We start from the raw sequence: 24,852 nt of genomic DNA, 5'->3' as shown, positions 1-24,852 counted from the left end.
TCTCCTGGTTGTTCTGGAGTTCAGCCTTACATGTCAGTTTTGACCCTCTCCTGGTTGTTCTGGAGTTCAGCCTTACATGTCAGTTTTGACCCTCTCCTGGTTGTTCTGGAGTTCAGCCTTACATGTCAGTTTTGACCCTCTCCTGGTTGTTTTGGAGTTCAGCCTTACATGTCAGTTTTGACCCTCTCCTTGTTGTTTTGGAGTTGATTCATGGGTGGAAAATATGTGATACTTCTGGCAGACACCTTTCTCCACATGTGAAAGGTTCAGTGATTCACCATTCGTATAAAAAACAAGGAAGTATTTTGTTTTTTTTGTGTTTCAGAACCGGGATTTGGTACCAGGTTTGTGCCAAGTGGACACTTACAGGAACCCGCCCAACCACGGATCTGACTTACCGTACTGAAGCCACCGTCCAGACCAGACCAGACCTGGACCGTGACTAATCTCAGTTAAACCAGAAGACATCCGTTTGAGGTTTTCCCAGGTTGACAGCCACAACCAGGAGTCATATCATCTGTCATCTCCCGCTGTCCTCTTTTTCTTCCTCTCATTGGGAAAACATTACTTTCCACAGCTGAGGGATTAATCGGTGTGACACAATATTTGGGGAGAAAGTTACCTCAACCACAGACAACCAAACATGACTCATGAAAAGAGGGGTTTATTTTCTGTCGTTGAGAGTATAGAATCTGCTATTAGCATTGATTTATTTGGTTAGGGCAGGAGGCAGACAAAAATATGCAAAGAAAAATGCAAGAACACCTCTTGCTCTGTTGCTTTCTCACACGCATGAACAAACACACACACACGCACAAACAAACACACATGCAAGCGAGCACACATACACAAATACACACACATACTGAAGAGGAGAAGAGGGAAAAAAACAAGTGTTGGAAGGCGGGCAAGAAAGAGAGAAGAGTGGGATGGGGAGGAGCAACAGGAGGAGGGATGGGATGGGGAGGAGCAACAGGAGGAGGGATGGGATGATGGAGGGAGGAAGGGAGGGTGATGTTTCACAATTCATAACATCTCAAATGTACTGATAGAACTGTATACAATAATTCAACAGAATGAGCCAATATCAAAACAGTTCTCCATCAAAATAATGTTTGGATATTTGCTCTTACGCAATCAATATAAATGTAGCTAATAGCACTAAAACGGGTTCTGTTTAATGTGTAGATAAGATGAAAACTGTTGGGTTCCTCCCTAACAGTGAACCAGTGCATTAGGGTCAACTTTTTCCCTCTAAACAGTGATGGAACGTAGGGGTGAGCTGTCAGTAACCCCCTCATCTCCCATCGACCTACCAAAACATGTCATTCTTAAGTCCAAACAGAAATGAGATTGCAGTCCTGCAGGCTTAGTTTTATCGTTATACTTTTATTCTGTTGTTGTTTTTCGTTTAACGCTTGAATTGCCCATGTTTAATAGCTAAGTCATTGTGGGTCACATTGACTGTTCTGTAAAGGACCAGTTTAGCATGATTAGCCTATCAACATTAGGCTGTCATTATCATTAGGCCTATAAATTGAAGTTTGTCTGAGGGTAGGCATTTTGTCTGGGGGTAGGCATTTTGTCTGAGGGTAGGCATTTTGTCTGGGGGTAAGCATTTTGTCTGAGGGTAGGCATTTTGTCTGAGGGTAGGCATTTTGTCTGGGGGTAGGCATTTTGTCTGGGGGTAGGCATTTGTCTGAGGGTAAGCATTATGTCTGAGGGTAGGCATTATGTCTGAGGGTAGACATTTGTCTGAGGGTAGGCATTTTGTGTTAAAGGGATAGTTCACCCAAATTACAAAATGACACATGGGTTTCCTTACCCTGTAAGCAGTCTATTTCAGATCTAACGGATTCGATTCATATACATTTGGTAAAATATGTGAATAAAATAACTCTGGTTAATTTTGTAGTGGGCCTATTTATCCAGCCTGGCCTCAAAGACGTTACATAGTAAATGTAAATCTGTGATGCTCTAATCAGTATGATGTGTTACGTTTTGATTGGTTACATAAGACAGAAGGTTACTTAAGGCAAAAACGAAAGGAGGAATGTCTCTATGTTGCAACTACTTAGTAGGTTAGCTAACCCTTCCCCTAAACTTAACTCCTAACCTTAACCCCTAACCCTAACCCTAACCTTAACCTTAACCCTTACCTTAACCATAACCCTAGCTAACGTTAGCCATGTAGCTAATGTTAACCACAACAAATTGGAATGCGTAACATATTGTATGAATTGTAATTCATAACATATCCTACAAAATGGATGATGGACAACGACAAATTAATAAATACCATACTAAATGTAACATATACTAATTTGAGTTTCACAGGTTTACTTTTTACTGTGTTATGTCGACGTCTGAGTCCAGGTTGCACAACCCAGCCCAGCCTCAGAGTGTTAGTGCTGTACTCTGTTTGTGAGTTTTCATTCTTGGTCTGGGTCTGCGGTTTAGGATGGTTGGTAAGTGACGAGTCTGTGTTGCTCCCCTGGACCCAGACGCACATTGCCCCTCCCCAAACGGTGCCTTTGTGCTCACATATAAAAACGGTCCGCATCCCTCCAGTCTGTCTATCGCATCTGCTGCAGGAAAGGCGGTCAAAGTAGCCGCTGGGAGAAGCAGCACTGGGTAATATTTGGAAAGCAAGGGGAGAGAATACTATCCGCTCCTGACGGTCAACTTCACAGCACCTGGATCGTTCTTATTTTTACTTAGGACATAACTGGAAACGTAAAAGTGTTTTTTTTTTCTCTCTTTTTAACTTGACCAAAATGACTGGTAGCCCAGTGACAGGGCTGCTGGTTGCGCTGTGCGTAAGCAGCGCGGTCCATTGTATGCCAAAGAACCAAGGGAAAAACAAGAGACAAGCTCAGGAACAAGTTTACCCCGAACTCGCAGACACAGTACCCCTTGCTCAAGGTATGTAGACTTGCTCTTAATGTGATATTTTTCCCCTTAGATAAAGCATTTGAATGCACCTTGAACCCACATCTTTGTCATTAACAACTGTAGTTACAATTCCATTTATGAAGGACATCTAAGATTATTTTTTTAAATCACTACTGTACATGTATTGCATATGGGTGTTTAGCTAACCTATCATGCGCCGAATTTGCTCAGGACTCATGGCTCTTTTGTGTGTGTCTCCATCATCTTCCAGGCTGCGATGAGAACGGACATTCTTACAGACTAAACGATCAATGGGAGAAGGCTTACCGCGGGAGTACACTGCTTTGTACCTGCAACGGAGCGGCAGGGATCAAATGTAAAACAAAACCCCAAGGTGAGCTGGAGCACCAGACTTGAATGTATAATGAAGTAGGCAATTTCTTTCGGGCTTTTTGCACAACATCCGTGCGCTCTAGAGCGCGTTCCCTTTTTAGCAATTTTGCCATTGCGCACAGAAGTCGCTTCGTTTATCTCAAACGTTTAGGCCACATGTTGAAACTCTTCTCTGGTGCATTCTGCAGGGGAGGAGACCTGCTATGACAAATACAACGACCAGACGTACCCTGTGGGTGCGACCTACGAGAGGGCGAAGGACGGCATGATGTGGGACTGCACCTGCATCGGTTCCGCCCGCGGCAAAATCAGCTGCACAATCGGAAGTGAGTTGCCCTTCAACCCGTATAGTATTATTTGTGCACTTATGTAGTACGTTGATGTTTATGAATAATGATGTTTGGTCTTTTCGTTTCCAGACCGCTGCCACGAGGGAGGCAGATCCTACAAAATCGGGGACACTTGGAGAAGGCCCCACGAGACCGGAGACTACATGCTGGATTGTGTCTGTCTGGGAAACGGCAAGGGAGAGTGGACCTGCAAACCCGTGTGTGAGTGTCTGTCTGTCTGAGGACCTGTAAACCCTGTATGTGTCTGTCTGTCTGTCTGTCTGTCTGTCTGTCTGTCTGTCTGAGGACCTGCAAACCCGTGTGTGAGTGTCTGTCTGTCTGAGGACCTGTAAACCCTGTATGTGTCTGTCTGTCTGTCTGTCTGTCTGTCTGAGGACCTGCAAACCTGTGTGTGAGTGTCTGTCTGTCTGAGGACCTGTAAACCCTGTATGTGTCTGTCTGTCTGAGGACCTGTAAACCCTGTATGTGTCTGTCTGTCTGTCTGTCTGTCTGAGGACCTGCAAACCCGTGTGTGAGTGTCTGTCTGTCTGAGGACCTGTAAACCCTGTATGTGTCTGTCTGTCTGAGGACCTGCAAACCCGTGTGTGAGTGTCTGTCTGTCTGTCTGTCTGAGGACCTGTAAACCCTGTATGTGTCTGTCTGTCTGAGGACCTGTAAACCCTGTATGTGTCTGTCTGTCTGTCTGTCTGTCTGAGGACCTGCAAACCTGTGTGTGAGTGTCTGTCTGTCTGAGGACCTGTAAACCCTGTATGTGTCTGTCTGTCTGTCTGTCTGTCTGAGGACCTGTAAACCCTGTATGTGTCTGTCTGTCTGTCTGTCTGTCTGAGGACCTGCAAACCTGTGTGTGAGTGTCTGTCTGTCTGAGGACCTGTAAACCCTGTATGTGTCTGTCTGTCTGAGGACCTGCAAACCCGTGTGTGAGTGTCTGTCTGTCTGTCCTTTTAGTAGAAGAGAGACTAGATGTAATCTGAAAGGAATGAATGTGTGGCCTGTGGGTTGTTGGGATAAACGTTTTTCTTAATATGGGGATGTCCTTAAACCAATCAAACTGCAGTCCAAAGTCCTTCTTCGAGTCATTTATTGGAAATAGTGCTAGATGTCATTGTAAATATTTGAAGGCCATAACAGTCATCTCTGGCCCAAACGTTGCCCCATAACTGTTGATTTAGCTCAGTTGAGTGTTTTCATGGAAAGTTAGGTGAGGTGACTCATATGGAGGTAGGCCCTAATGGTGAAGATGATTTGGTGATAATGTAGGCATGGTTTTGGAATTAGAAATATATCTTCTATAATCAGAAATATGTCATGTGTATCTGAGACTTTTATTATGGCATTGCCATTTAGATTTTTTGTTGGGACTCTTATTCTGGAAGAGATGGAGATGTGCGCACTGTCGAAATAAATCTTATTCTGAAAATACCTTTCCAAGATTCACCTGCGCGTGAGGAGGTTTCACAGGAGAGATGTGGGACAGAGAAGGGAAGTGATGGAGATGTAACCTGTTGTTCCACTAGAAAATAACTTGATTGTAACGCCATCATCAAACCCACAGGCCCTTTGGAGAAGGTGATGGATAATTAGGTTACAATAATAACAACATTTTTGGAACTTGTTTTCGTGCAGCGGAGCGTTGCTACGACAACACAGGTGGAGCATCCTACGTGGTGGGGCAGACCTGGGAGAAGCCGTACCAAGGCTGGATGATGATCGACTGCACCTGTCTGGGGGAGGGCAACGGACGCATCACCTGTACCTCTAGGAGTAAGTACACACACGCAAGCACATATATATACACACTCATGTAAACGCAAACACACTTAAACACACACTCATCATTCCTTTCCTTATTTCTTTAGACCGTTGTAATGACCAGGACACCAAGACCTCCTACCGCATCGGAGACACATGGACCAAGACAGATGCTAACAGACACCAACTCCAGTGTCTGTGTACAGGAAATGGCAGAGGAGAGTGGAAGTGTGAGAGACACTCTGCCACTACTGGTGAGTCAGCCCTCTTGTGTTTTACACACACTCACTAAGGCACTGCATCTCAGTGCAAGAGGCGTCACTACAGTCCCTGGTTTGAATCCAGATGGTATCACATCCGGACGTGATTGAGAGTCCCATAGGGCGGAGAACAATTGGCCCAGCGTTGTCCGGGTTTGGCCGGGGTAGTCCGTCATTGTAAATAAGAATAAGAACTGACTTGCCTAGTTTAATAAAGGTTAAAAAAATAAAAATATATATATTTAAATGCATACATAATTAAATGAACAGGTTATACACTGACATACAGGTTATAAATTAATATATAGGTAACAGAGGAGGCTGGTGGGAGAAGGACGGCTCATAATAATGGCCGGGATGGAGTGAATGGAATGGTATCAAACCCATTCCATAAATTCTGTTCCAGCAACTACAATGAGCCCGTCCTCCCCGATTAAGTTACCACCTTGGTAAATGCATGTCTCTTTGTCTTCCTGGTGCGCAGGCACAGGTGTTAGTACAGGAACAGGTGTAGGAACAGGTACAGGAAGTACTCGTGTGACCATCCAGACGGAGCTCCACCAGCCCTCCACCCTCCCCGAACCCCCCCAGGAGGGGGCTTGCCGCACGGACTCGGGCGCCACCTTCCACGTGGGCATGCGCTGGATCAGGACCCAGGGCAGCAAGCAGATGCTGTGTACCTGCCAGGGTACTGGCGCCGTCAGCTGTGAGGAGAAGGGTGAGTCTTAACTCAGACTAAAAGTAAAAGGTTGTGTCTCAAAAAAGTATATTTCCATAGTCAAGGCCTGTCTTACCTCTTGTCTCACCTCATCTAATCTGGTCTAAACCTGTCTCACCTCACCTAACCTGGTCTAAACCTGTCTCACCTCATCTAGCTTGGTCTAAACCTGTCTCACCTCATCTAAACCTGTCTCACCTCATCTAACCTGGCCTACAACTGTCTCACCTAACCTGGTCTAAACCTGTCTCACCTCATCTAGCTTGGTCTAAACCTGTCTCACCTCATCTAAACCTGTCTCACCTCATCTAACCTGGCCTAAAACTGTCTCACCTAACCTGGTCTAAACCTGTCTCACCTCATCTAACCTGGCCTAAAACTGTCTCACCTAACCTGGTCTAAACCTGTCTCACCTCATCTAACCTGGTCTAAACCTGTCTCACCTCGCCTAACCTGGTCTAAACCTGTCTCACCTCATCTAACTTGGTATAACCTGTCTCACCTGATCTAACCTGGTCTAAAACCGCCTCTCCTCATCTAACCTAGTCTAAACTTGTCTCACCTCACCTAACCTGGTCTAAACCTGTCTCACCTAACCTGGTCTAAACCTGTATCACCTAACCTGGTCTAAACCTGTATCACCTAACCTGGTCTAAACCTGTCTCACCTCATCTAACCTGGTCTAAACCTGTCTCACCTCATCTAACTTGGTCTAAACCTGTCTCACCTCATCTAACCTGGTCTAAACCTGTCTCAACTCACCTAACTTGGTCTAAACCTGCCTCCCCTTCTCTCTCCCTACCCTCCAGAGGGCCAGAGCCAGGTGTACGGTGGGAACTCAGAAGGCCAGGCCTGTGTGTTCCCCTTTGTGTTCATGGATAAGACCTACTACTCCTGTACCTCAGAGGGACGTACTGATGGACAGCTGTGGTGCAGCACCACCTCTGACTACCATAGAGACCAGCAGTACTCCTTCTGTACCGAGAAGAACTGTGAGTCTGGGAGGGAGGGAGGTGGATGGGTGGGTGGATAGATAGATAGATAGATGGATAGATAGATAGATATATACTGTAGCTAGCAAGATAGATAGCAGCATATCTAACTGTTGAAAGTTTGATCTGCTCTGTAGCCCTGGTGTCGACCCGAGGGGGTAACTCCAATGGTGCCCTGTGCCAGTTCCCCTTCCTCTACAACGGGCGTAACTACACTGACTGTACCGCCGATGGGCGCCGCGACGGCATGAGGTGGTGCGGTACCACAACCAACTACGAAGGAGAGCAGCGCTACGGATTCTGCCCCATGGCTGGTGAGTGTGTGTGTGATTTGTCAATTCACATGTCTCTTCCTGTCTCAGGCCCTCACACCAAACAATAAACAATCACAGTAGCAGTCAGGCACATTGACTAGCCCATCTTTACTGGCATGCAAACAAGACTATTGTTAGGTAAGATCGCTCTTTTGAAAGGTCATTCAGGCTCTGTATGGTGGGCGTGGGAAGGTCTGGTGGGCTAATGTCTTTAACATTCACTGAATTCCTCTATTTGACAGAGGTCTTATCAAGATAAATGTACTAGGCTTGTCTTCATCCGTCTGATGTTGCCCTTACAGATGGTAAGAATGACTGTTTAACTGAAAGGGTTACTTACGGTCTACAGAGCCGTCAGAGGTTCAATGGGCAGTTAATGAGTTGGTCTTTAAAAGCTATTAAGTGAGGGGGGGCGGCCATGAAGAGGGCTGAGTAATGCCTCTATAAGAGCCTGTTAGAATGATTATGAATGACTCTTGGCTCCACTGGGCAGAGGATAGGACCCACACCCTGGCATGGGTCCAGAGTCTGTCTGGAAACTAAATCTGTCTCAGTTCCAAAAGAGATTATCCATGCCACCTACACACGCACACACAGCCCCTCACTGACCCCTCTCTTCCTCCGTCCAGCCCACGAGGAGGCCTGCACCACCAACGACGGGGTCATGTACCGTGTGGGAGACCAGTGGGACAAACGCCACGATGTCCTGGGTCACATGATGCAGTGTACCTGCTTGGGCAACAACCGCGGAGAGTGGAGCTGCATCGCCTACTCCCAACTCAAAGGTCTTACCGCCTTACTAGCACCTGTTCTCTTATGTGTTGTTAGACAACAGTCATAGGAGTTGTACTGTCATTACCTGGTTCTAGACCCAGTAGCCTTGACAACTGGAAGACCAGTACATCATTAAAACCCCTTGTCTCCTTCCTCCTCCAGACCAGTACATCATTAAAACCCCTTGTTTCCTTCCTACCCCAGACCAGTACACCATTAAAACCCCTTGTCTCCTTCGTACCCCAGACCAGTACATCATTAAAACCCCTTGTCTCCTTCCTCCTCCAGACCAGTACACCATTAAAACCCCTTGTCTCCTCTCCTTCCTACCCCAGACCAGTACATCATTAGAACCCCTTGTCTCCTCTCCTTCCTACCCCAGACCAGTACATAATTAAAACCCCTTGTCTCCTCTCCTTCCTACCCCAGACCAGTACATCATTAAAGCCCCTTGTCTCCTCTCCTTCCTCCAGACCAGTACATCATTAAAACCCCTTGTCTCCTTCTTACCCCAGACCAGTACATCATTAAAACCCCTTGTCTCCTTCCTCCTCCAGACCAGTGCATCATTAAAACCCCTTGTCTCCTCTCCTTCCTCCAGACCAGTACATCATTAAAACCCCTTGTCTCCTTCGTACCCCAGACCAGTACATCATTAAAACCCCTTGTCTCCTTCGTACCCCAGACCAGTGCATCATTAAAACCCCTTGTCTCCTTCCTCCTCCAGACCAGTACATCATTAAAACCCCTTGTCTCCTTCGTACCACAGACCAGTACATCATTAAAACCCCTTGTCTCCTTCCTCCTCCAGACCAGTACATCATTAAAACCCCTTGTCTCCTTCGTACCCCAGACCAGTACATCATTAAAACCCCTTGTCTCCTTCGTACCCCAGACCAGTACATTATTAAAACCCCTTGTCTCCTTCCTCCTCCAGACCAGTGCATCATTAAAACCCATTGTCTCCTTCCTCCTCCAGACCAGTACATCATTAAAACCCCTTGTCTCCTTCGTACCCCAGACCAGTACATCATTAAAACCCATTGTCTCCTTCCTCCTCCAGACCAGTGCATCATTAAAACCCCTTGTCTCCTTCCTCCTCCAGACCAGTACATCATTAAAACCCCTTGTCTCCTTCGTACCCCAGACCAGTACATCATTAAAACCCATTGTCTCCTTCCTCCTCCAGACCAGTGCATCATTAAAACCCCTTGTCTCCTTCTTACCCCAGACCAGTACATCATTAAAACCCATTGTCTCCTTCCTCCTCCAGACCAGTGCATCATTAAAACCCCTTGTCTCCTCTCCTTCCTCCAGACCAGTACATCATTAAAACCCATTGTCTCCTTCCTCCTCCAGACCAGTACATTATTAAAACATCTTGTCTCCTTCGTACCCCAGACCAGTGCATTGTGGATGGGCTGACCTATGAGGTGAGCCAGACCTTCACCAAGCTTCATGACCAGGGCTACATGATGAATTGCACCTGCTATGGACAGGGACGCGGGCGCTGGAAGTGCGACGCCATCGGTGAGTTTCTCTCTGGTTTCTCTTCAGAGCTTCAATAAAGCCTTATCACACCTCTGGCCCGTTCTATCCAAGAGGAGGCTGAAATTCTAAAGAGATCTTTGGCAGCAGGAATTTGAATCACTTTCCTTCCCCTCCTCTCTCTCTCTCTCTCTCTCTCTCTCTCTCTCTCTCTCTCTCTCTCTCTCTCTCTGTCTCTCTCCCCTCCTCTCTCTCTCTCTCTCTCTGTCTCTCTCCCCTCCTCTCTCTCTCTCTCTCTCTCTCTCTCCCTCCTATCTATCTCTCTGTCTCTCTCTCTCTCCCCTCCTCTCTCTCTCTCTGTCTCTCTCTCTCTCCCCTCCTATCTATCTCTCTGTCTCTCTCTCTCCCCTCCTCTCTCTCTCCCCTCCTCTCTCTCTCTGTCTCTCTCTCTCTCCCCTCCTCTCTCTCTCTGTCTCTCTCTCTCTCTCTCCCCTCATCTTTCTCTCTGTCTCTCTCTCTCTCTCTCCCCTCCTCTCTCTCTCTCTGTCTCTCTCTCTCCCCTCCTCTCTCTCTCCCCTCCTCTCTCTCTCTGTCTCTCTCTCTCTCCCCTCCTCTCTCTCTCTCTCTCTGTCTCTCTCTCTCCCCTCCTCTCTCTCTCTGTCTCTCTCTCTCTCTCCCCTCCTCTCTCTCTCTCTCTGTCTCTCTCTCTCTCCCCTCCTCTCTCTCTCTCTCTCTCTCTCACCTCTCTGTCTCTGTCTCTGTCTGTCTCTCTCTCTCTCTCTCTCTCTCTCTCTGTCTCTCTCTCTCTCTCTCTCTCTCTCTCTCTCTCTCCCCTCCTCTCTCTCTCTCTCTCTCTCTCTCTCTCTCCCCTCCTCTCTCTCTCTCTGTCTCTCTCTCTCTCCCCTCCTCTCTCTCTCTGTCTCTCTCTCTCTCCCCTCCTCTCTCTCTCTCTGTCTCTCTCTCTCTCTCCCCTCCTCTCTCTCTCTCTGTCTCTCTCTCTCTCTCTCTGTCTCTCTCTCCCCTCTCTCTCTCTCTGTCTCTCTCTCTCTCCCCTCCTCTCTCTCTCTCTGTCTCTCTCTCTCTCCCCTCCTCTCTCTCTCTCTGTCTCTCTCTCTCTCTCTCCCCTCCTCTCTCTGTCTCTCTCTCTCTGTCTCTCCCCTCCTCTCTATGTCTCTCTCTCTCTGTCTCTCTCTCTCTCCCCTCCTCTGTCTCTCTCTCCCCTCCTCTGTCTCTCTCTGTCTCTCTCTCCCCTCCTCTCTCTGTCTCTCTCTCCCCTCCTCTCTCTGTCTCTCTCTCCCCTCCTCTCTCTCTCTCTGTCTCTCTCTCCCCTCCTCTCTCTGTCTCTCTCTCCCCTCCTCTCTCTGTCTCTCTCTCTCTGTCTCTCTCTCCCCTCCTCTCTCTCTCTCTGTCTCTCTCTCCCCTCCTCTCTCTGTCTCTCTCCCGTTTGTTCTTCACTGGTTGCCCTTTTCTTTTGGAAACAGGTCACAAATCTTGCTGCTGTGATGTCACACTGTGGTATTTCACCCAGTAGATATGAGAGTTTATCTCTCTCCTCTCTCTCTCCCTCCAGACCAATGCCAGGAGCCTGAAAGCAGGGCGTTCTATCAGATTGGAGAGACCTGGGACAAAACCATCCACCAAGTCCTCTACCGCTGCTATTGCTACGGCAACGGTATTGGTGAGATGAGCTGCGAGCCACAGCAGACCTTCCCAGGTAAGGAGAGAAGTCTGATTGGCTAACAGAAGTGTGACCAGTGAAGCATAAGTGGAACTGTCTGAGTGTGTCCTCTGGGCAGTTAACCCAGGTCAGGGCTGTCTTCAGTGGGGTGTTGACATTACCCCTCCCTCGCCGTCTATGCCCACCCCCTTCTCTTTACGCTTGGGACACCTGCTGGGAGTTATTCGTTGTCAGCTCTTCTTTTTAACTCTCCCATTCACTCCCTCCTTTAAATACCCTCCATCCCCCCTCTATCGAAAGGCCCTTTCAAATGAAACGAGGGGGCGGTGTGTCACCCCTTCACCACCTCTGCAGGGAGGGGGGAGGGGACTGCTAAACGTTGATGTGGAGCAAATGGAGAGGGGTGCGTCCGTCCACCTTTCTCGCCCCCCCCCCCCTCCCTCTGTGGGTCTTTGTAGTTTCGGAGGTCTTTGTTGGCTCTCCCCTACTGAGAGGCTGAGTATTGTTGTTCTACCCAGCTGGGCAGGGAGGGCCGAGAGGTTGGGGGACTTAATTACCTGCGCACACTTCCTGTCTCTCTCTCAATCCACTGGGTGGTAACACGCTTTGGGTGAAACAGTCCCAACTCCACCTCCTAAGAGGCCCCTCACAGCACTGGCTCGTCCTGCACTGAGCCAGTGCTCTATAGGTGACGGTGGCAATCAGAAAAGCTCAGCTGAGCTGTGTTCAGACCACACCAACCAGGAGTTACCAACTGGCCACTTTGATGCAGTGTTCTGAAACACTTTGACCCCAGTCTAAGTTCTGAATCCTGCACCCTGTTATCCTGCCCTAGTTTTCCCATGTGGCCTGTTACAGATACAGAGGAATAAATTTATGTTTTGATTGTTTAGAGTTATGTTTGGTGCAGGCCAGGGACCTTAAGAGTGCAGGTCAAATGACTCCTTGCTGTTGCTGCGAGTTGCTCACCTGTGACAGGGAGGTGTTTGTATGTATGGTGTGTGTGAGTGAATGTGAGTGAGTGGGGGTGGACATATTGCCCTGGTGCGATTTCAGACACTGAAGACACCTAGTGATTTACAGGCCCAGTGGGTGTCATAGTTGGTTGAGACCAGAGAGTGGAGCGACTTCTGGTTCGGACTAGTTTCCATCCAATCCACTGTACTGACAAGTTAGTCTAGGACCTTTTTTGGTCACACCAGGTCTGTCTGGTGTGAACAGTGAACCAATTGACACTGAAAAGCAAATGTGACTTTTAACAATTGTGTGTTTATTTACAGAACCTTAATATAAAGTTGTTCAAGAAGAATACGTAGCATTTGTTCAGTACCATCTTGTCTGTGACATTTGGCTTGATCGTAGACTACAGACTTCTAATAAAAGATACTCTCTCTTCTTCCTCCTCCTCCTCCTCTCTCCCCAGGTGGCCACCGCCCAGTCCAGGTGATTATCACAGAGGCAGGGAAGCAGCCTGACTCCCACCCCATCCAGTGGAACGCCCCAGCCTCCTCACACATCACCCAGTATATCCTCAAGTGGAGAGTGGTAAGTGGCTCTCGACTGCTCATCCTAGACACTGGTCATTGGTGGTAGTGCAGCCACACTATTTTATTTAACTAGGCAAATCAGTTAAGAATAAAGTCTTATTTACAGTGACGGCCTACCCCTTCACAGCGCTCGGCCAATTGTGCACCGCCCTATGGGACTCCCGATCCCGGCCGGTTGTGATACAGGCCAGGATCAAACCTGAGTCTGTCATGACGCCTCTAGCACTGCGAGGCAGTGCCTTAAACCGCTGCAACACTCGATAGCCCTTGAAGCCCTATGCCACTAGAGGTGGACTGACTGTCTCATAGGAAGCAGAACCACAAGAGTTGAACATACTCTCTTGAAGTATACCTGTTTTTAATTATCCGATATCCAAAGTGGAAACAAGTTATTCCAGGTACTGTTTTTCACATGACGTTCTTTAAAAAAAATCCTGAATCACTTGAAGTGGATGTTCCTATTCCATTCCTGAAAGTGTTGCTGAAAAGTAATGAGTAAACCAGTGCCCAAACAGGAGGTTGCAACATTTAGTTGTCTGTGTGTCAACTCTGAAGAAGAGGACGGGTTTTGAGCACAGAAAAACAAGGTTGTGGGGGGGTTCTTGAACTCGCCTGAAAAACACACACTCACATACACACAGATCCAAATGATATCGGACGGTCACAAACGACCCTCAACATCCAGCTACAGTACAAATGCTGTGTGTTTCTCTCCTAAAGGAAAAATCCAGTTTCCTCTCGTCTCACACTCTCTCTGAAGAGGCCCTGATCTGCCAAGCTGTTACCCCTTATTTCATTCAAACATATTTCCTGCTAAGTGGTAGTGGTTTGTATGTTTTGGATGGGGGTCCTCTATTCCTTCTCTCTCTCTCTCTCTCTCTCTCTCTCTCTCTCTCTCTCTCTCTCTCTCTCTCTCTCTCTCTCTCTCCTTTTCTCTCTTTCTCTCTCTCTCTCTCTCTCTCTCTCTCTCTCTCTCTCTCTCTCTCTCTCTCTTTCTCTCTTTCTCTCTTTCGCTCTCTCTCGTTGTGAAGAATCTGTAGTTTTCCGATCGTCCCAAGCCAAGTTGAATGTCCCCAGAAGCAGGGAGGGGCAGAGAGACAGGGTGCCAGAGAGTCAATGCCAGTGACCACATTGGCCATAGGCTGGGCTTGGAGAGAGTGTTGGAATGAGTCTTAGTAGTGCAGACTGTGAATGTTGCCCACCGTTTTTCATTCCATATCATCTCATTCATTCATAGTCCTGACACTGTAGGTTAAATATATATATATATTTGTACCCATTTGTATCTGAAGTAATGTGTGTGTATATATATATATATATATACAGTACGTCAGATAGAAATTGGTTCGTATCACCATGATGTATTCAGCACTTTGACCCTTGCTATCTTTGAAGTTCACTCCCTGACCTCTCCCTTCTGTTCTCTGCCCTTTGACCCCTGGTAGAAAAACACCCGCGCCCCCTGGAGAGAGGCCACCATCCCAGGTAACCTGAACTCGTACACCATCGCTGGTCTGCGGCCAGGTATTACCTATGAGGGTCAGCTGATCAGCATCCTGCGCTATGGACGCCGCGAGGTCACCCGCTTTGACTTCACCACCACCTACGGCTCCTGTAAGTCTCCCAACTGGGTGTGTTTTGGGTGTATTACTGTTACACCGACCGTTGATTCCACTGTGTCCGTCTCTTTGGTTCCTCTATATAGCTACACTTTCACAAGCCTGTCTCTTTTTCTCTCCTACAAATCTTAATGAAGTCTTATTAATGTGTTATCCCCCCCCTTGTCCAGTTGGGGTGACCTCTGAGGGTGAGACGACCCAGCCTCCTCCCGTGGTGGACACGTCTGAGTCGGTGACAGAGATCACGTCCAGTAGCTTCATCATCTCCTGGGTGTCAGCCTCCGACACCGTGTCAGGCTTCAGAGTGGAGTATGAGCTGAGTGAGGACGGAGCCAAACCGCAGGTCCTGGGTGAGTAGCTCCAACATTTACTGGACTAACTCCTGCAGCATAGACCATCCAGAAGAGTTTTCCAGTTTATTCCAGTCTTACTCCTGCAGCATAGACCATCCAGAAGAGTTTTCCAGTTTATTCCGGTCTTACTCCTGCAGCATAGACCATCCAGAAGAGTTTTCCAGTTTATTCCAGTCTTACTCCTGCAGTATAGACCATCCAGAAGAGTTTTCCAGTTTATTCCAGTCTTACTCCTGCAGTATAGACGACCCAGAAGAGTTTTCCAGTTTATTCCGGTCTTACCCCTGCAGTATAGACCATCCAGATGAGTTTTCCAGTTTATTCCAGTCTTACTCCTGCAGCATAGACCATCCAGAAGAGTTTTCCAGTTTATTCCAGTCTTACTCCTGCAGCATAGACCATTCAGAAGAGTTTTCCAGTTTATTCCGGTCTCACTCCTGCAGCCTAGACCATCCAGAAGAGTTTTCCAGTTTATTCCAGTCTTACTCCTGCAGCATAGACCATCCAGAAGAGTTTTCCAGTTTATTCCAGTCTTACTCATGCAGCATAGACCATCCAGAAGAGTTTTCCAGTTTATTCCAGTCTTACTCCTGCAGTATAGACCATCCAGAAGAGTTTTCCAGTTTATTCCAGTCTTACTCCTGCAGCATAGACCATCCAGAAGAGTTTTCCAGTTTATTCCAGTCTTACTCCTGCAGTATAGACCATTATTTTATTGGTTAGTTGGTTGATTGGTTAATGTGTTATTTGGTTACTAGCCCGATTGGTTGATTGATGTTTTAATTGATTGATTGATTGTCTCTGTCCATCAGACCTGCCCCGTACCACCACCTCTGTGAGCATCAGTGACCTCCTGCCTGGCCGTAGATACAACGTCAACGTGTATGAGGTTTCCCCTCAGGGAGAACCCACCCTCATCCTCACCACCTCTCAGACCACAGGTATTATACCAGCTTTCACACACCCTTCATAACCCTCACCCTTCATAACCCTCACCCTTCATCACTGTTACTCTTCATCCCTTTTACCCTTCATAACCCTCACCCTTCATCACCGTTACTCTTCATCCCCTTAACCTTCATAACCCTCACCCTTCATCACCGTTACTCTTCATCCCCTTAACCTTCATAACCCTCACCCTTCATCACCGTTACTCTTCATCCCTTTTACCCTTCATCACTGTTACTCTTCATCCCCTTAACCTTCATAACCCTCACCCTTCATCACCATTACTCTTCATCCCCTTTACCCTTCATAACCCTCACCCTTCATCACCTTTACTCTTCATCCCCTTTACCCTTCATCACCCTCACCTTTCATCACCCTCACCTTTCATCACCCTCACCTTTCATCACCCTCACCTTTCATAACCCTCACCTTTCATCCCCTTTACCCTTCATAACCCTCACCTTTCATCACCCTCACCCTTCATCACCCTCACCTTTCATCACCCTCACCTTTCATCACCCTCACCCTTCATCACCCTCACCTTTCATCACCCTCACCCTTCATTCCCTTTACCCTTCATAACCCTTCCTTTCATCACCCTCACCCTTCATCACCCTCACCTTTCATAACCCTCACCTTTCATCCCCTTTACCCTTCATAACCCTCACCTTTCATCACCCTCACCCTTCATCACCCTCACCCTTCATCACCCTCACCTTTCATCACCCTCACCTTTCATCCCCTTTACCCTTCATAACGCTCACCTTTCATCACCCTCACCTTTCATCACCCTCACCTTTCATCACCCTCACCTTTCATCCCCTTTACCCTTCATAACGCTCACCTTTCATCACCCTCACCCTTCATAACCCTCACCCTTCATAACCCTCACCTTTCATCCCCTTTACCCTTCATAACCCTCACCTTTCATCACCCTCACCCTTCATCACCGTTACTCTTCATCCCCTTTACCCTTCATAACCCTCACCCTTCATCACCGTTACTCTTCATCCCCTTTACCCTTCATAACCCTCACCCTTCATCACCTTTACTCTTCATCCCCTTTACCCTTCATCACCCTCACCTTTCATCACCCTCACCTTTCATCACCCTCACCTTTCATCACCCTCACCTTTCATTCCCTTTACCCTTCATAACCCTTCCTTTCATCACCCTCACCCTTCATCACCCTCACCTTTCATAACCCTCACCTTTCATCCCCTTTACCCTTCATAACCTTCACCTTTCATCACCCTCACCCTTCATCACCCTCACCTTTCATCACCCTCACCTTTCATCCCCTTTACCCTTCATAACGCTCACCTTTCATCACCCTCACCCTTCATAACCCTCACCCTTCATAACCCTCACCTTTCATCCCCTTTACCCTTCATAACCCTCACCTTTCATCACCCTCACCCTTCATCACCGTTACTCTTCATCCCCTTTACCCTTCATAACCCTCACCCTTCATCACCGTTACTCTTCATCCCCTTTACCCTTCATAACCCTCACCCTTCATCACCTTTACTCTTCATCCCCTTTACCCTTCATAACCCCCACCTTTCATCACCCTCACCTTTCATCACCCTCACCTTTCATCACCCTCACCCTTCATAACCCTCACCTTTCATCCCCTTTACCCTTCATAACCCTCACCTTTCATCCCCTTTACCCTTCATAACCCTCACCTTTCATCACCCTCACCCTTCATCACCCTCACCTTTCATAACCCTCACCTTTCATCCCCTTTACCCTTCATTACCCTCACCTTTCATCACCCTCACCTTTCATAACCCTCACCTTTCATCCCCTTTACCCTTCATAACCCTCACCTTTCATCACCCTCACCCTTCATAACCCTCACCCTTCATAACCCTCACCTTTCATCCCCTTTACCTTTCATAACCCTCACCCTTCATCACTGTTACTCTTCATCCCCTTAACCTTCATAACCCTCACCCTTCATCACCTTTACTCTTCATCCCCTTTACCCTTCATAATCCTCACCTTTCATAACCCTCACCCTTCATAACCCTCACCTTTCATCACCCTCACCTTTCATCACCCTCACCTTTCATCCCCTTTACCCTTCATAACCCTCACCTTTCATCACCCTCACCCTTCATCACCCTCACCTTTCATCACCCTCACCCTTCATAACCCTCACCTTTCATCATCCTCACCTTTCATAACCCTCACCTTTCTTCCCCTTTACCCTTCATAACCCTCACCTTTCATCACCCTCACCCTTCATCACCCTCACCTTTCATCACCCTCACTTTTCATAACCCTCACCTTTCATCCCCTTTACCCTTCATAACCCTCACCTTTCATCACCCTCACCCTTCATAACCCTCACCTTTCATCCCCTTTACCCTTCATAACCCTCACCTTTCATCACCCTCACCCTTCATCACCCTCACCTTTCATCACCCTCACCTTTCATCACCCTCGCCCTTCATAACCCTCACCCTTCATAACCCTCACCTCCATCACCCTCACCCTTCAAAAACCTCACCTTTCATAACCCTCACCTTTCATCCCCTTTACCCTTCATAACCCTCATCTTTCATCACCCTCACCTTTCATCACCCTCACCTTTCATAACCCTCACCTTTCATCCCCTTTACCCTTCATAACCCTCACCTTTCATCACCCTCACCCTTCATAACCCTCACCTTTCATCCCCTTTACCCTTCATAACCCTCACCTTTCATCACCCTCACCCTTCAAAACCCTCACCTTTCATAACCCTCACCTTTCATCCCCTTTACCCTTCATAACCCTCACCTTTCATCACCCTCACCCTTCATAACCCTCACCTTTCATCACCCTCACCCTTCACCATCATAATTCACTCTCTGACAGGAATACATTGACCTCTTCTGTTCTCTAATCTAATTATTTTTTATTTCTACTGCACATTCTTCCACTGCAAATCTACCATTCCAGTGTTTTACTTGCTATATTGTATTTACTTCGCCATCATGGCCTTTTTTTGCCTTTACCTCCCTTATCTCACCTCATTTGCTCACATCGTATATAGACTTGTTTCTACTGTATTATTGACTGTATGTTTGTTTTACTCCATGTGTAACTCTGTGTTGTTGTATGTGTCGAACTGCTTTGCTTTATCTTGGCCAGGTCGCAATTGTAAATGAGAACTTGTTCTCAACTGGCCTACCTGGTTAAATAAAGGTGAAATAAAAGATAAATAAATAAAAATCCAGTGCTCCTTATCCCCCCTCAGCTCCTGATGCCCCTGCTGAACATCAGATCAACCAGGTGGGAGAAACCTCTATCTCCATCAGCTGGTCCAAGCCCCAGGCCCCCATCACAGGCTACCGTTTGGTCTTCACCCCGTCAGTAGAGGGCAGCAGCACCGAGCTCATCCTCCCAGACACTGAGACATCCGTGACCCTGGTTGACCTTCGACCTGGCCTGCTCTACAACATCAGCATTTACGCTGTGGAGGAGAACCAGGAGAGCGAGCCCATCTTCGTCCAGGTCAACACGGCCGGAGAGCCAGCACCAGGTAGAGAACTGGACAGCATACAGAACAACAGAACCAAACATGACCCTAACCCTCTAACCATAACACAACATCAGACTTGACTTACTTGACTTCAGCCCATGGCTCCTATAAGGAACATAGGCCATTGACCAATGTCCTCCAGTTGAATTGGCTTGCAGTCATTTCTACCTCAGACTTGGTTTGAACTGACTTTGAGTTGATTTTGGCATGCACTTTATCACCCTTCCAACATTAGAATCAATCATTTCCTATACAGCTACATTCCTATTCAAAGGGTTCTCCTATGGGGACAGCCGAAGAACCCTTTTAGGTTCTAGATCGCATCTTTTCTTCTGAGAGTGTTGGCCCCAGGCAGTAAAATTATAGTTTGAAGCCATGGAGCCATTTCATTGTACCTTCTAGGGGAGTGCTTCTGTCTCTCTCTCTCTCTCTCGGGTGGAGTCAGTCCCTGCTGTGAGTGACAGTTGGTAGAGTGTGAGCTTGGAGGAGCCTAGGGCTCTGGGCTAGCCATGTAGGGCCAGATGGAACCTGGGGTAGGGATTCTCCTCTGTTTGGTTCTGGACTGGGCCTGTCAGACTGGTTCTCTCACCTCCCTCACTGATATAAGTACTTTCACATGAGAAAGATACAGACTCACACACTTGCACGGGCACAGACACACACATAAAAAAACAACACACACACTCGCTATCTGGGTCATTCTTGTTGATGTCTTATCCTCCCTTCAGCTCTAAATCCTTCTCATCTTGACAGCAGAGTTTCTCCATTTTCAATTTCCTGTCTGGCATTGTCTTTTCAACTTCCTCTCAGCTGGTAAAGTAGAAGTATGTTTCACATTACAATCCAACACTGACCTTAGATCAGCGTATAGTTTCAACTTCATCTGACTCCTTCTTTCTTGCACCGCAACACAAGGCAATAGGCCATCAACACACAAGATGACCTCAGTCAACTCACGGACCACTTCCTACTTCCTGTCCACAGAGGAAGTCCGCTCCCCGACCGACCTTCAGTTCTACGAGGTGTCTGACGTGAAAATCTACATCACCTGGACCGGCCCTCCCAGCGAGGTGTCGGGTTACCGCGTGACCTTCGCCCCCGTTACCCCCGGTGACACTCCCCAGAGGCCCCTGCAGCTGCCCATGACGGCCAACACGTACGCAGAGATCACCCACCTGCAGCCCGGAACCCTGTACCGCTTCAACATCTACGCCATCAACGGAGGAGTGGAGAGCGAGCCGCTGACGGGAGAGAGAGCCACCAGTGAGTATACATGTGCAGACACTAACAGCGTGTTGAGGGGATCCGTTTGAGTAAGTCGAGGTGCATCGCGTTCTAAGTCGTTACTCTATGTGAGAAGGTTTGGTAGATCAGTGATGCTGAGCAGTCCAACTGCAGTGTCGTCCATTTCAAACCTGCAGATAGACTGAGATTCTCATAGATATACTGTGGTTGTACCCCTACGTGTGTTACCCCTGTCAGAGCCCGACGCCCCCACCAACCTGCGTTTCACTGACATCGGCGAGGACAGTGTGATAGTGATCTGGGAGGCTCCCAGGGCTAGCATCAGCGGCTACCGTCTGTTCCTGAGCGTGGAAGGCTCCAGCCCAACCCAGAAGAGAATCCCCGGCGGTCAGACCCAGTTCCCTCTGCGAGGCCTCCGCCCCGACACAGACTACACCGTCAAACTGCACTCTGAGCAGGACAACGTGTTGAGTGAGGAAGTCAATGGCATCTTCACCACCTGTGAGTACTGTAGTCTTCTGTTGAGGACTGTAGTCTTCTGTTGAGGACTGTAGTCTTCTGTTGAGGACTGTAGTCTTCTGTTGAGGACCGTAGTCTTCTGTTGAGTACTGTAGTCTTCTGTTGAGTACTGTAGTCTTCTGTTGAGTACTGTCGTCTTCTGTTCTGCTGAGCTTGTGGCAAGGTGTTTAAATGTTATTGATCAATTCAACTCCAGATTTGAGTTTATTTTAATTATGAAGCAGAAAAAAGAAAAAACACTGATGTTATATTCTCTCCACCCCCCTCTGTCTCTCTCCACCCCCCTCTGTCTCTCTCCACCCCCCTCTGTCTCTCTCCACACCCCCTCTGTCTCTCTCCACCCCCCTCTCTCTCTCCACCCCCCTCTGTCTCTCTCCACACCCCCTCTGTCTCTCTCCACACCCCCTCTGTCTCTCTCCACCCCCCTCTCTCTCTCCACCCCCCTCTCTCTCTCCACCCCCCTCTCTCTCTCCACTCCCCTCTCTCTCTCCACCCCCCTCTCTCTCTCCACCCCCCTCTGTCTCTCTCCACCCCCCCCTCTGTCTCTCTCCACCCCCCCTCTGTCTCTCTCCACCCCCCTCTCTCTGTCTCTCTCCACCCCCCCCCCTCTGTCTCTCTCCACCCCCCTCTCTCTCTCTCTCCACCACCTCTGTCTCTCTCCACCTCCCCCATCTCTCTCTCTTTTTTTCTGTTTCTCTTTCTCTCTCTCCCTCTTTTGCTGTCTCTCACTCCCCCTCTCTCTCACTCTCTCTCTCCTCCCCTCAGCCCCAAAGATGGGTAATGCCCCTCGCTTCACCACTGATGTGACCGACACCTCCATCATCATCTCCTGGACCCCGGTCAGCAGGTTCAGCTTCAGGTTGTCTGTGAGACCCAGTCAGGGAGGAGAGTCACCCAGGGATGTGACCTCTGACTCAGGAAGTATCTCTGTGTCAGGCCTGACCCCTGGGACTGAGTACACTTACAGTGTACAGCCCATTATCAACGGACGTGACCGCGGCAACCCCATCACTAAAAACGTTGCCACTCGTAAGTAACCAAGAAAGAGAGAGAGACTCCGGTCAACAATTTATTTTATTGAGGTCAGAATGCCTTTTTTCCAAGGAAGACGTGTTGTTGCTGCAGGCATTTTGGGGTAAAAAACTAATCTATATAGATTTTGTACAGTTAGGGAGTAATGAGTTGTTTTAGGTTTCTGCAGTCATTTTACTTTAACCATGTAAGGTAGTCTGTCGTTTTTTTAAATGTGCCACAGGGTGTTCTTTTACCACGTATAGACTTAAGTGATGTTTCTTCCCCTCCAGAACTGTCTCCCCCCACTGACCTCAGTACGCAGTCCAACGCGGACACGGGTGAGCTGACTGTCCTGTGGGGCGGCGCCAACACGCCAGGTAAATATTGACTCTGCTCCCTCCTACAGCCCACACCACCGACACACTGCCCAAGGCCCAGGATCCAGGACAGGCTCACTGTGGCTCTGGATCACTCTGTCTGGACCTTGTCTTTCCTCAGAACGTTGTGCCAGCAGGAACAAGGCTTCTCTCTGTCGGTGTCTCTGTCTCTCTCTCTCTTTTGAATGGTTACAAGTACGTCCATGAAATCCTGGCAGATCTAAGTTGGTTAACTCGGCTGCTCACTTCCCTGTCTCCTCTGCCCTCCTGTCCCCTCCCCCAACAGACCCTGGCCATGACCCCACTCTCTGAGGTTGTCTCAGGGGGAGATGGGATATGCAAAAACACATTTCCAATTCACACATGCGTATAATTCGTACTTGTACATATATGAAATACAAGCACCCACCAAATTATAATTGTATTATTGTTATTGGGATGATTATTGTTATTTGGGTTGTTGTTGTTGTTATTATTATTATTATTATTATTATTACAGACATCACAGGCTACAGAGTGACATGCACCCCGACCAATGGGAAGCGAGGAAACTCCCTGGAGGAGTTAGTCCAGCCGGTCCAGAACCAGTTAATCCTGGAGAACCTGAGTCCAGGAGTGGAGTACAACGTCTCTGTCTACACTGTCAAAGACAACCTGGAGAGTGTCCCTGTGTCCACCACTGTCACCCAAGGTAGGACTGGCTGTCTCACCCAGCTACACACAGCTGATTTCAGATCAGTGGACCTGAGCATGGGCTGAGGTTGAGCTGTGCTGTGTTGAAGGGTTAGACTGATTCTGGATCAGGTAGTGTCTGTTTGCTGTGGAGCTGGTGGTTCTGTTGCTCCGACAGATAGAAAGACACACAAAGATATAAACACACACACAGATTCAACACATAAACACAGACACAGATTAAACACAAACACACACACACACACACACACAGACACACAGACAGATTCAACACAAACACACACACACACACACACACACACACACACACACACACACACACACACACACAGGGATACAACACATAAACACACACACACACACAGACAGATTCAACACAAACACGCACACACACACACACACACAGGGATACAACACATAAACACACACACACACACAGACAGATTCAACACAAACACACACACACACACACACACACACACACACACACACACACAGACACACAGACAGATTCAACACAAACACACAGGGATACAACACATAAACACACACACACACACAGACAGATTCAACACAAACACGCACACACACACACACACACAGGGATACAACACATTAAACACAGATTCAACACATAAACACACACACAGATACACACATTCAATGGTTTTGTCTTCGCTATTGGTTGATTTTAAGGGGAGTGTTTGAATGTGTGTGTGTGTTCACTATGGTGTGTTGCACACCTCTGTGTGTGTGTGTGTGTGCGTGTGTGAGTTTATTGGATAGCTTTCCTTCTCAATCCGTGGCCAGGAAAGGTTGAAGTACGATTGGATACTTCTGCCACCCCTTCTTATATTCACCGTTCCCAACTCCGAAGTATTCCCATCTCACACTCCGGTACCTGGACAGGCCCAACTTCCCCCTCCCAGTCTGGCTTCTCTCTGAAGTACGGAATCTCCCTGCCAGCAAAACACACTGTCACGGCTGATCACGCTGAAAGCACTTTTCACTGAAGGATAATTCCTAAAAATCACTCTTAATTTCAGTACAAATCCCCAGTTGTTCATTCTGAATTACCATTGCAGTACATGTTTGTCTTTTGTCCGTTGTGATGCCTCAATTGCACACTGTCCAGGCTAACATGGTCATTGGCTGAACTGTGATTATGTTCCATGGCTGTTTGTTTGTAAGATATGCATGGAGAAGGTAGAGCTCTTAATTCATTGAGGATATCAGTTGAATATGCCGGTTGAAAAACCATTTCTCTGAAAACCCATGAGCATCCTTTCCTGTCATTGATCTAGTCAACGTAATTTATGGGTCTGATAATCTAACTCTTACCAGCATGGCTACTGTTGTTCTGCTACAGGGTGTTGTGCTGTCTGTCC

The 24,852-nt window shown here is 47.9% G+C and overlaps 1 protein-coding gene across 8 annotated transcripts in view; it reads left to right on the top strand.

The window, feature by feature from the left end:
- Positions 1–2,578: 2,578 nt before the first annotated feature.
- Positions 2,579–24,852, top strand: part of LOC110527224 (fibronectin) — a 34,458-nt gene continuing 12,184 nt past the window's right edge. For all 8 annotated transcript variants that reach the window (XR_016497010.1, XR_016497008.1, XR_016497009.1 and 5 more), the window contains exons 1-22: positions 2,579–2,925; positions 3,167–3,289; positions 3,477–3,614; positions 3,708–3,839; positions 5,262–5,399; positions 5,495–5,641; positions 6,132–6,365; positions 7,175–7,357; positions 7,495–7,671; positions 8,301–8,456; positions 9,847–9,975; positions 11,504–11,647; positions 13,035–13,156; positions 14,604–14,772; positions 14,948–15,127; positions 15,943–16,071; positions 19,332–19,616; positions 20,601–20,879; positions 21,099–21,362; positions 22,146–22,409; positions 22,685–22,771; positions 23,271–23,462. Coding sequence is in view for 4 of the 8 variants with exons in the window: in XM_090239866.1 (XP_090095992.1) it covers positions 2,778–2,925; positions 3,167–3,289; positions 3,477–3,614; positions 3,708–3,839; positions 5,262–5,399; positions 5,495–5,641; positions 6,132–6,365; positions 7,175–7,357; positions 7,495–7,671; positions 8,301–8,456; positions 9,847–9,975; positions 11,504–11,647; positions 13,035–13,156; positions 14,604–14,772; positions 14,948–15,127; positions 15,943–16,071; positions 19,332–19,616; positions 20,601–20,879; positions 21,099–21,362; positions 22,146–22,409; positions 22,685–22,771; positions 23,271–23,462 (3,820 nt within the window). In the remaining 4 variants the exon portion in view is untranslated. The remainder of the gene's footprint in view (positions 2,926–3,166; positions 3,290–3,476; positions 3,615–3,707; positions 3,840–5,261; positions 5,400–5,494; positions 5,642–6,131; positions 6,366–7,174; positions 7,358–7,494; positions 7,672–8,300; positions 8,457–9,846; positions 9,976–11,503; positions 11,648–13,034; positions 13,157–14,603; positions 14,773–14,947; positions 15,128–15,942; positions 16,072–19,331; positions 19,617–20,600; positions 20,880–21,098; positions 21,363–22,145; positions 22,410–22,684; positions 22,772–23,270; positions 23,463–24,852) is intronic.

Source organism: Oncorhynchus mykiss, chromosome 7, assembly GCF_057628025.1.
Source record: "Oncorhynchus mykiss isolate SJ-2025 chromosome 7, ASM5762802v1, whole genome shotgun sequence".
In the NCBI taxonomy this organism is placed as follows: Eukaryota; Metazoa; Chordata; class Actinopteri; order Salmoniformes; family Salmonidae; genus Oncorhynchus; species Oncorhynchus mykiss.
This window is presented reverse-complemented; position numbering and strand designations above follow the sequence as displayed.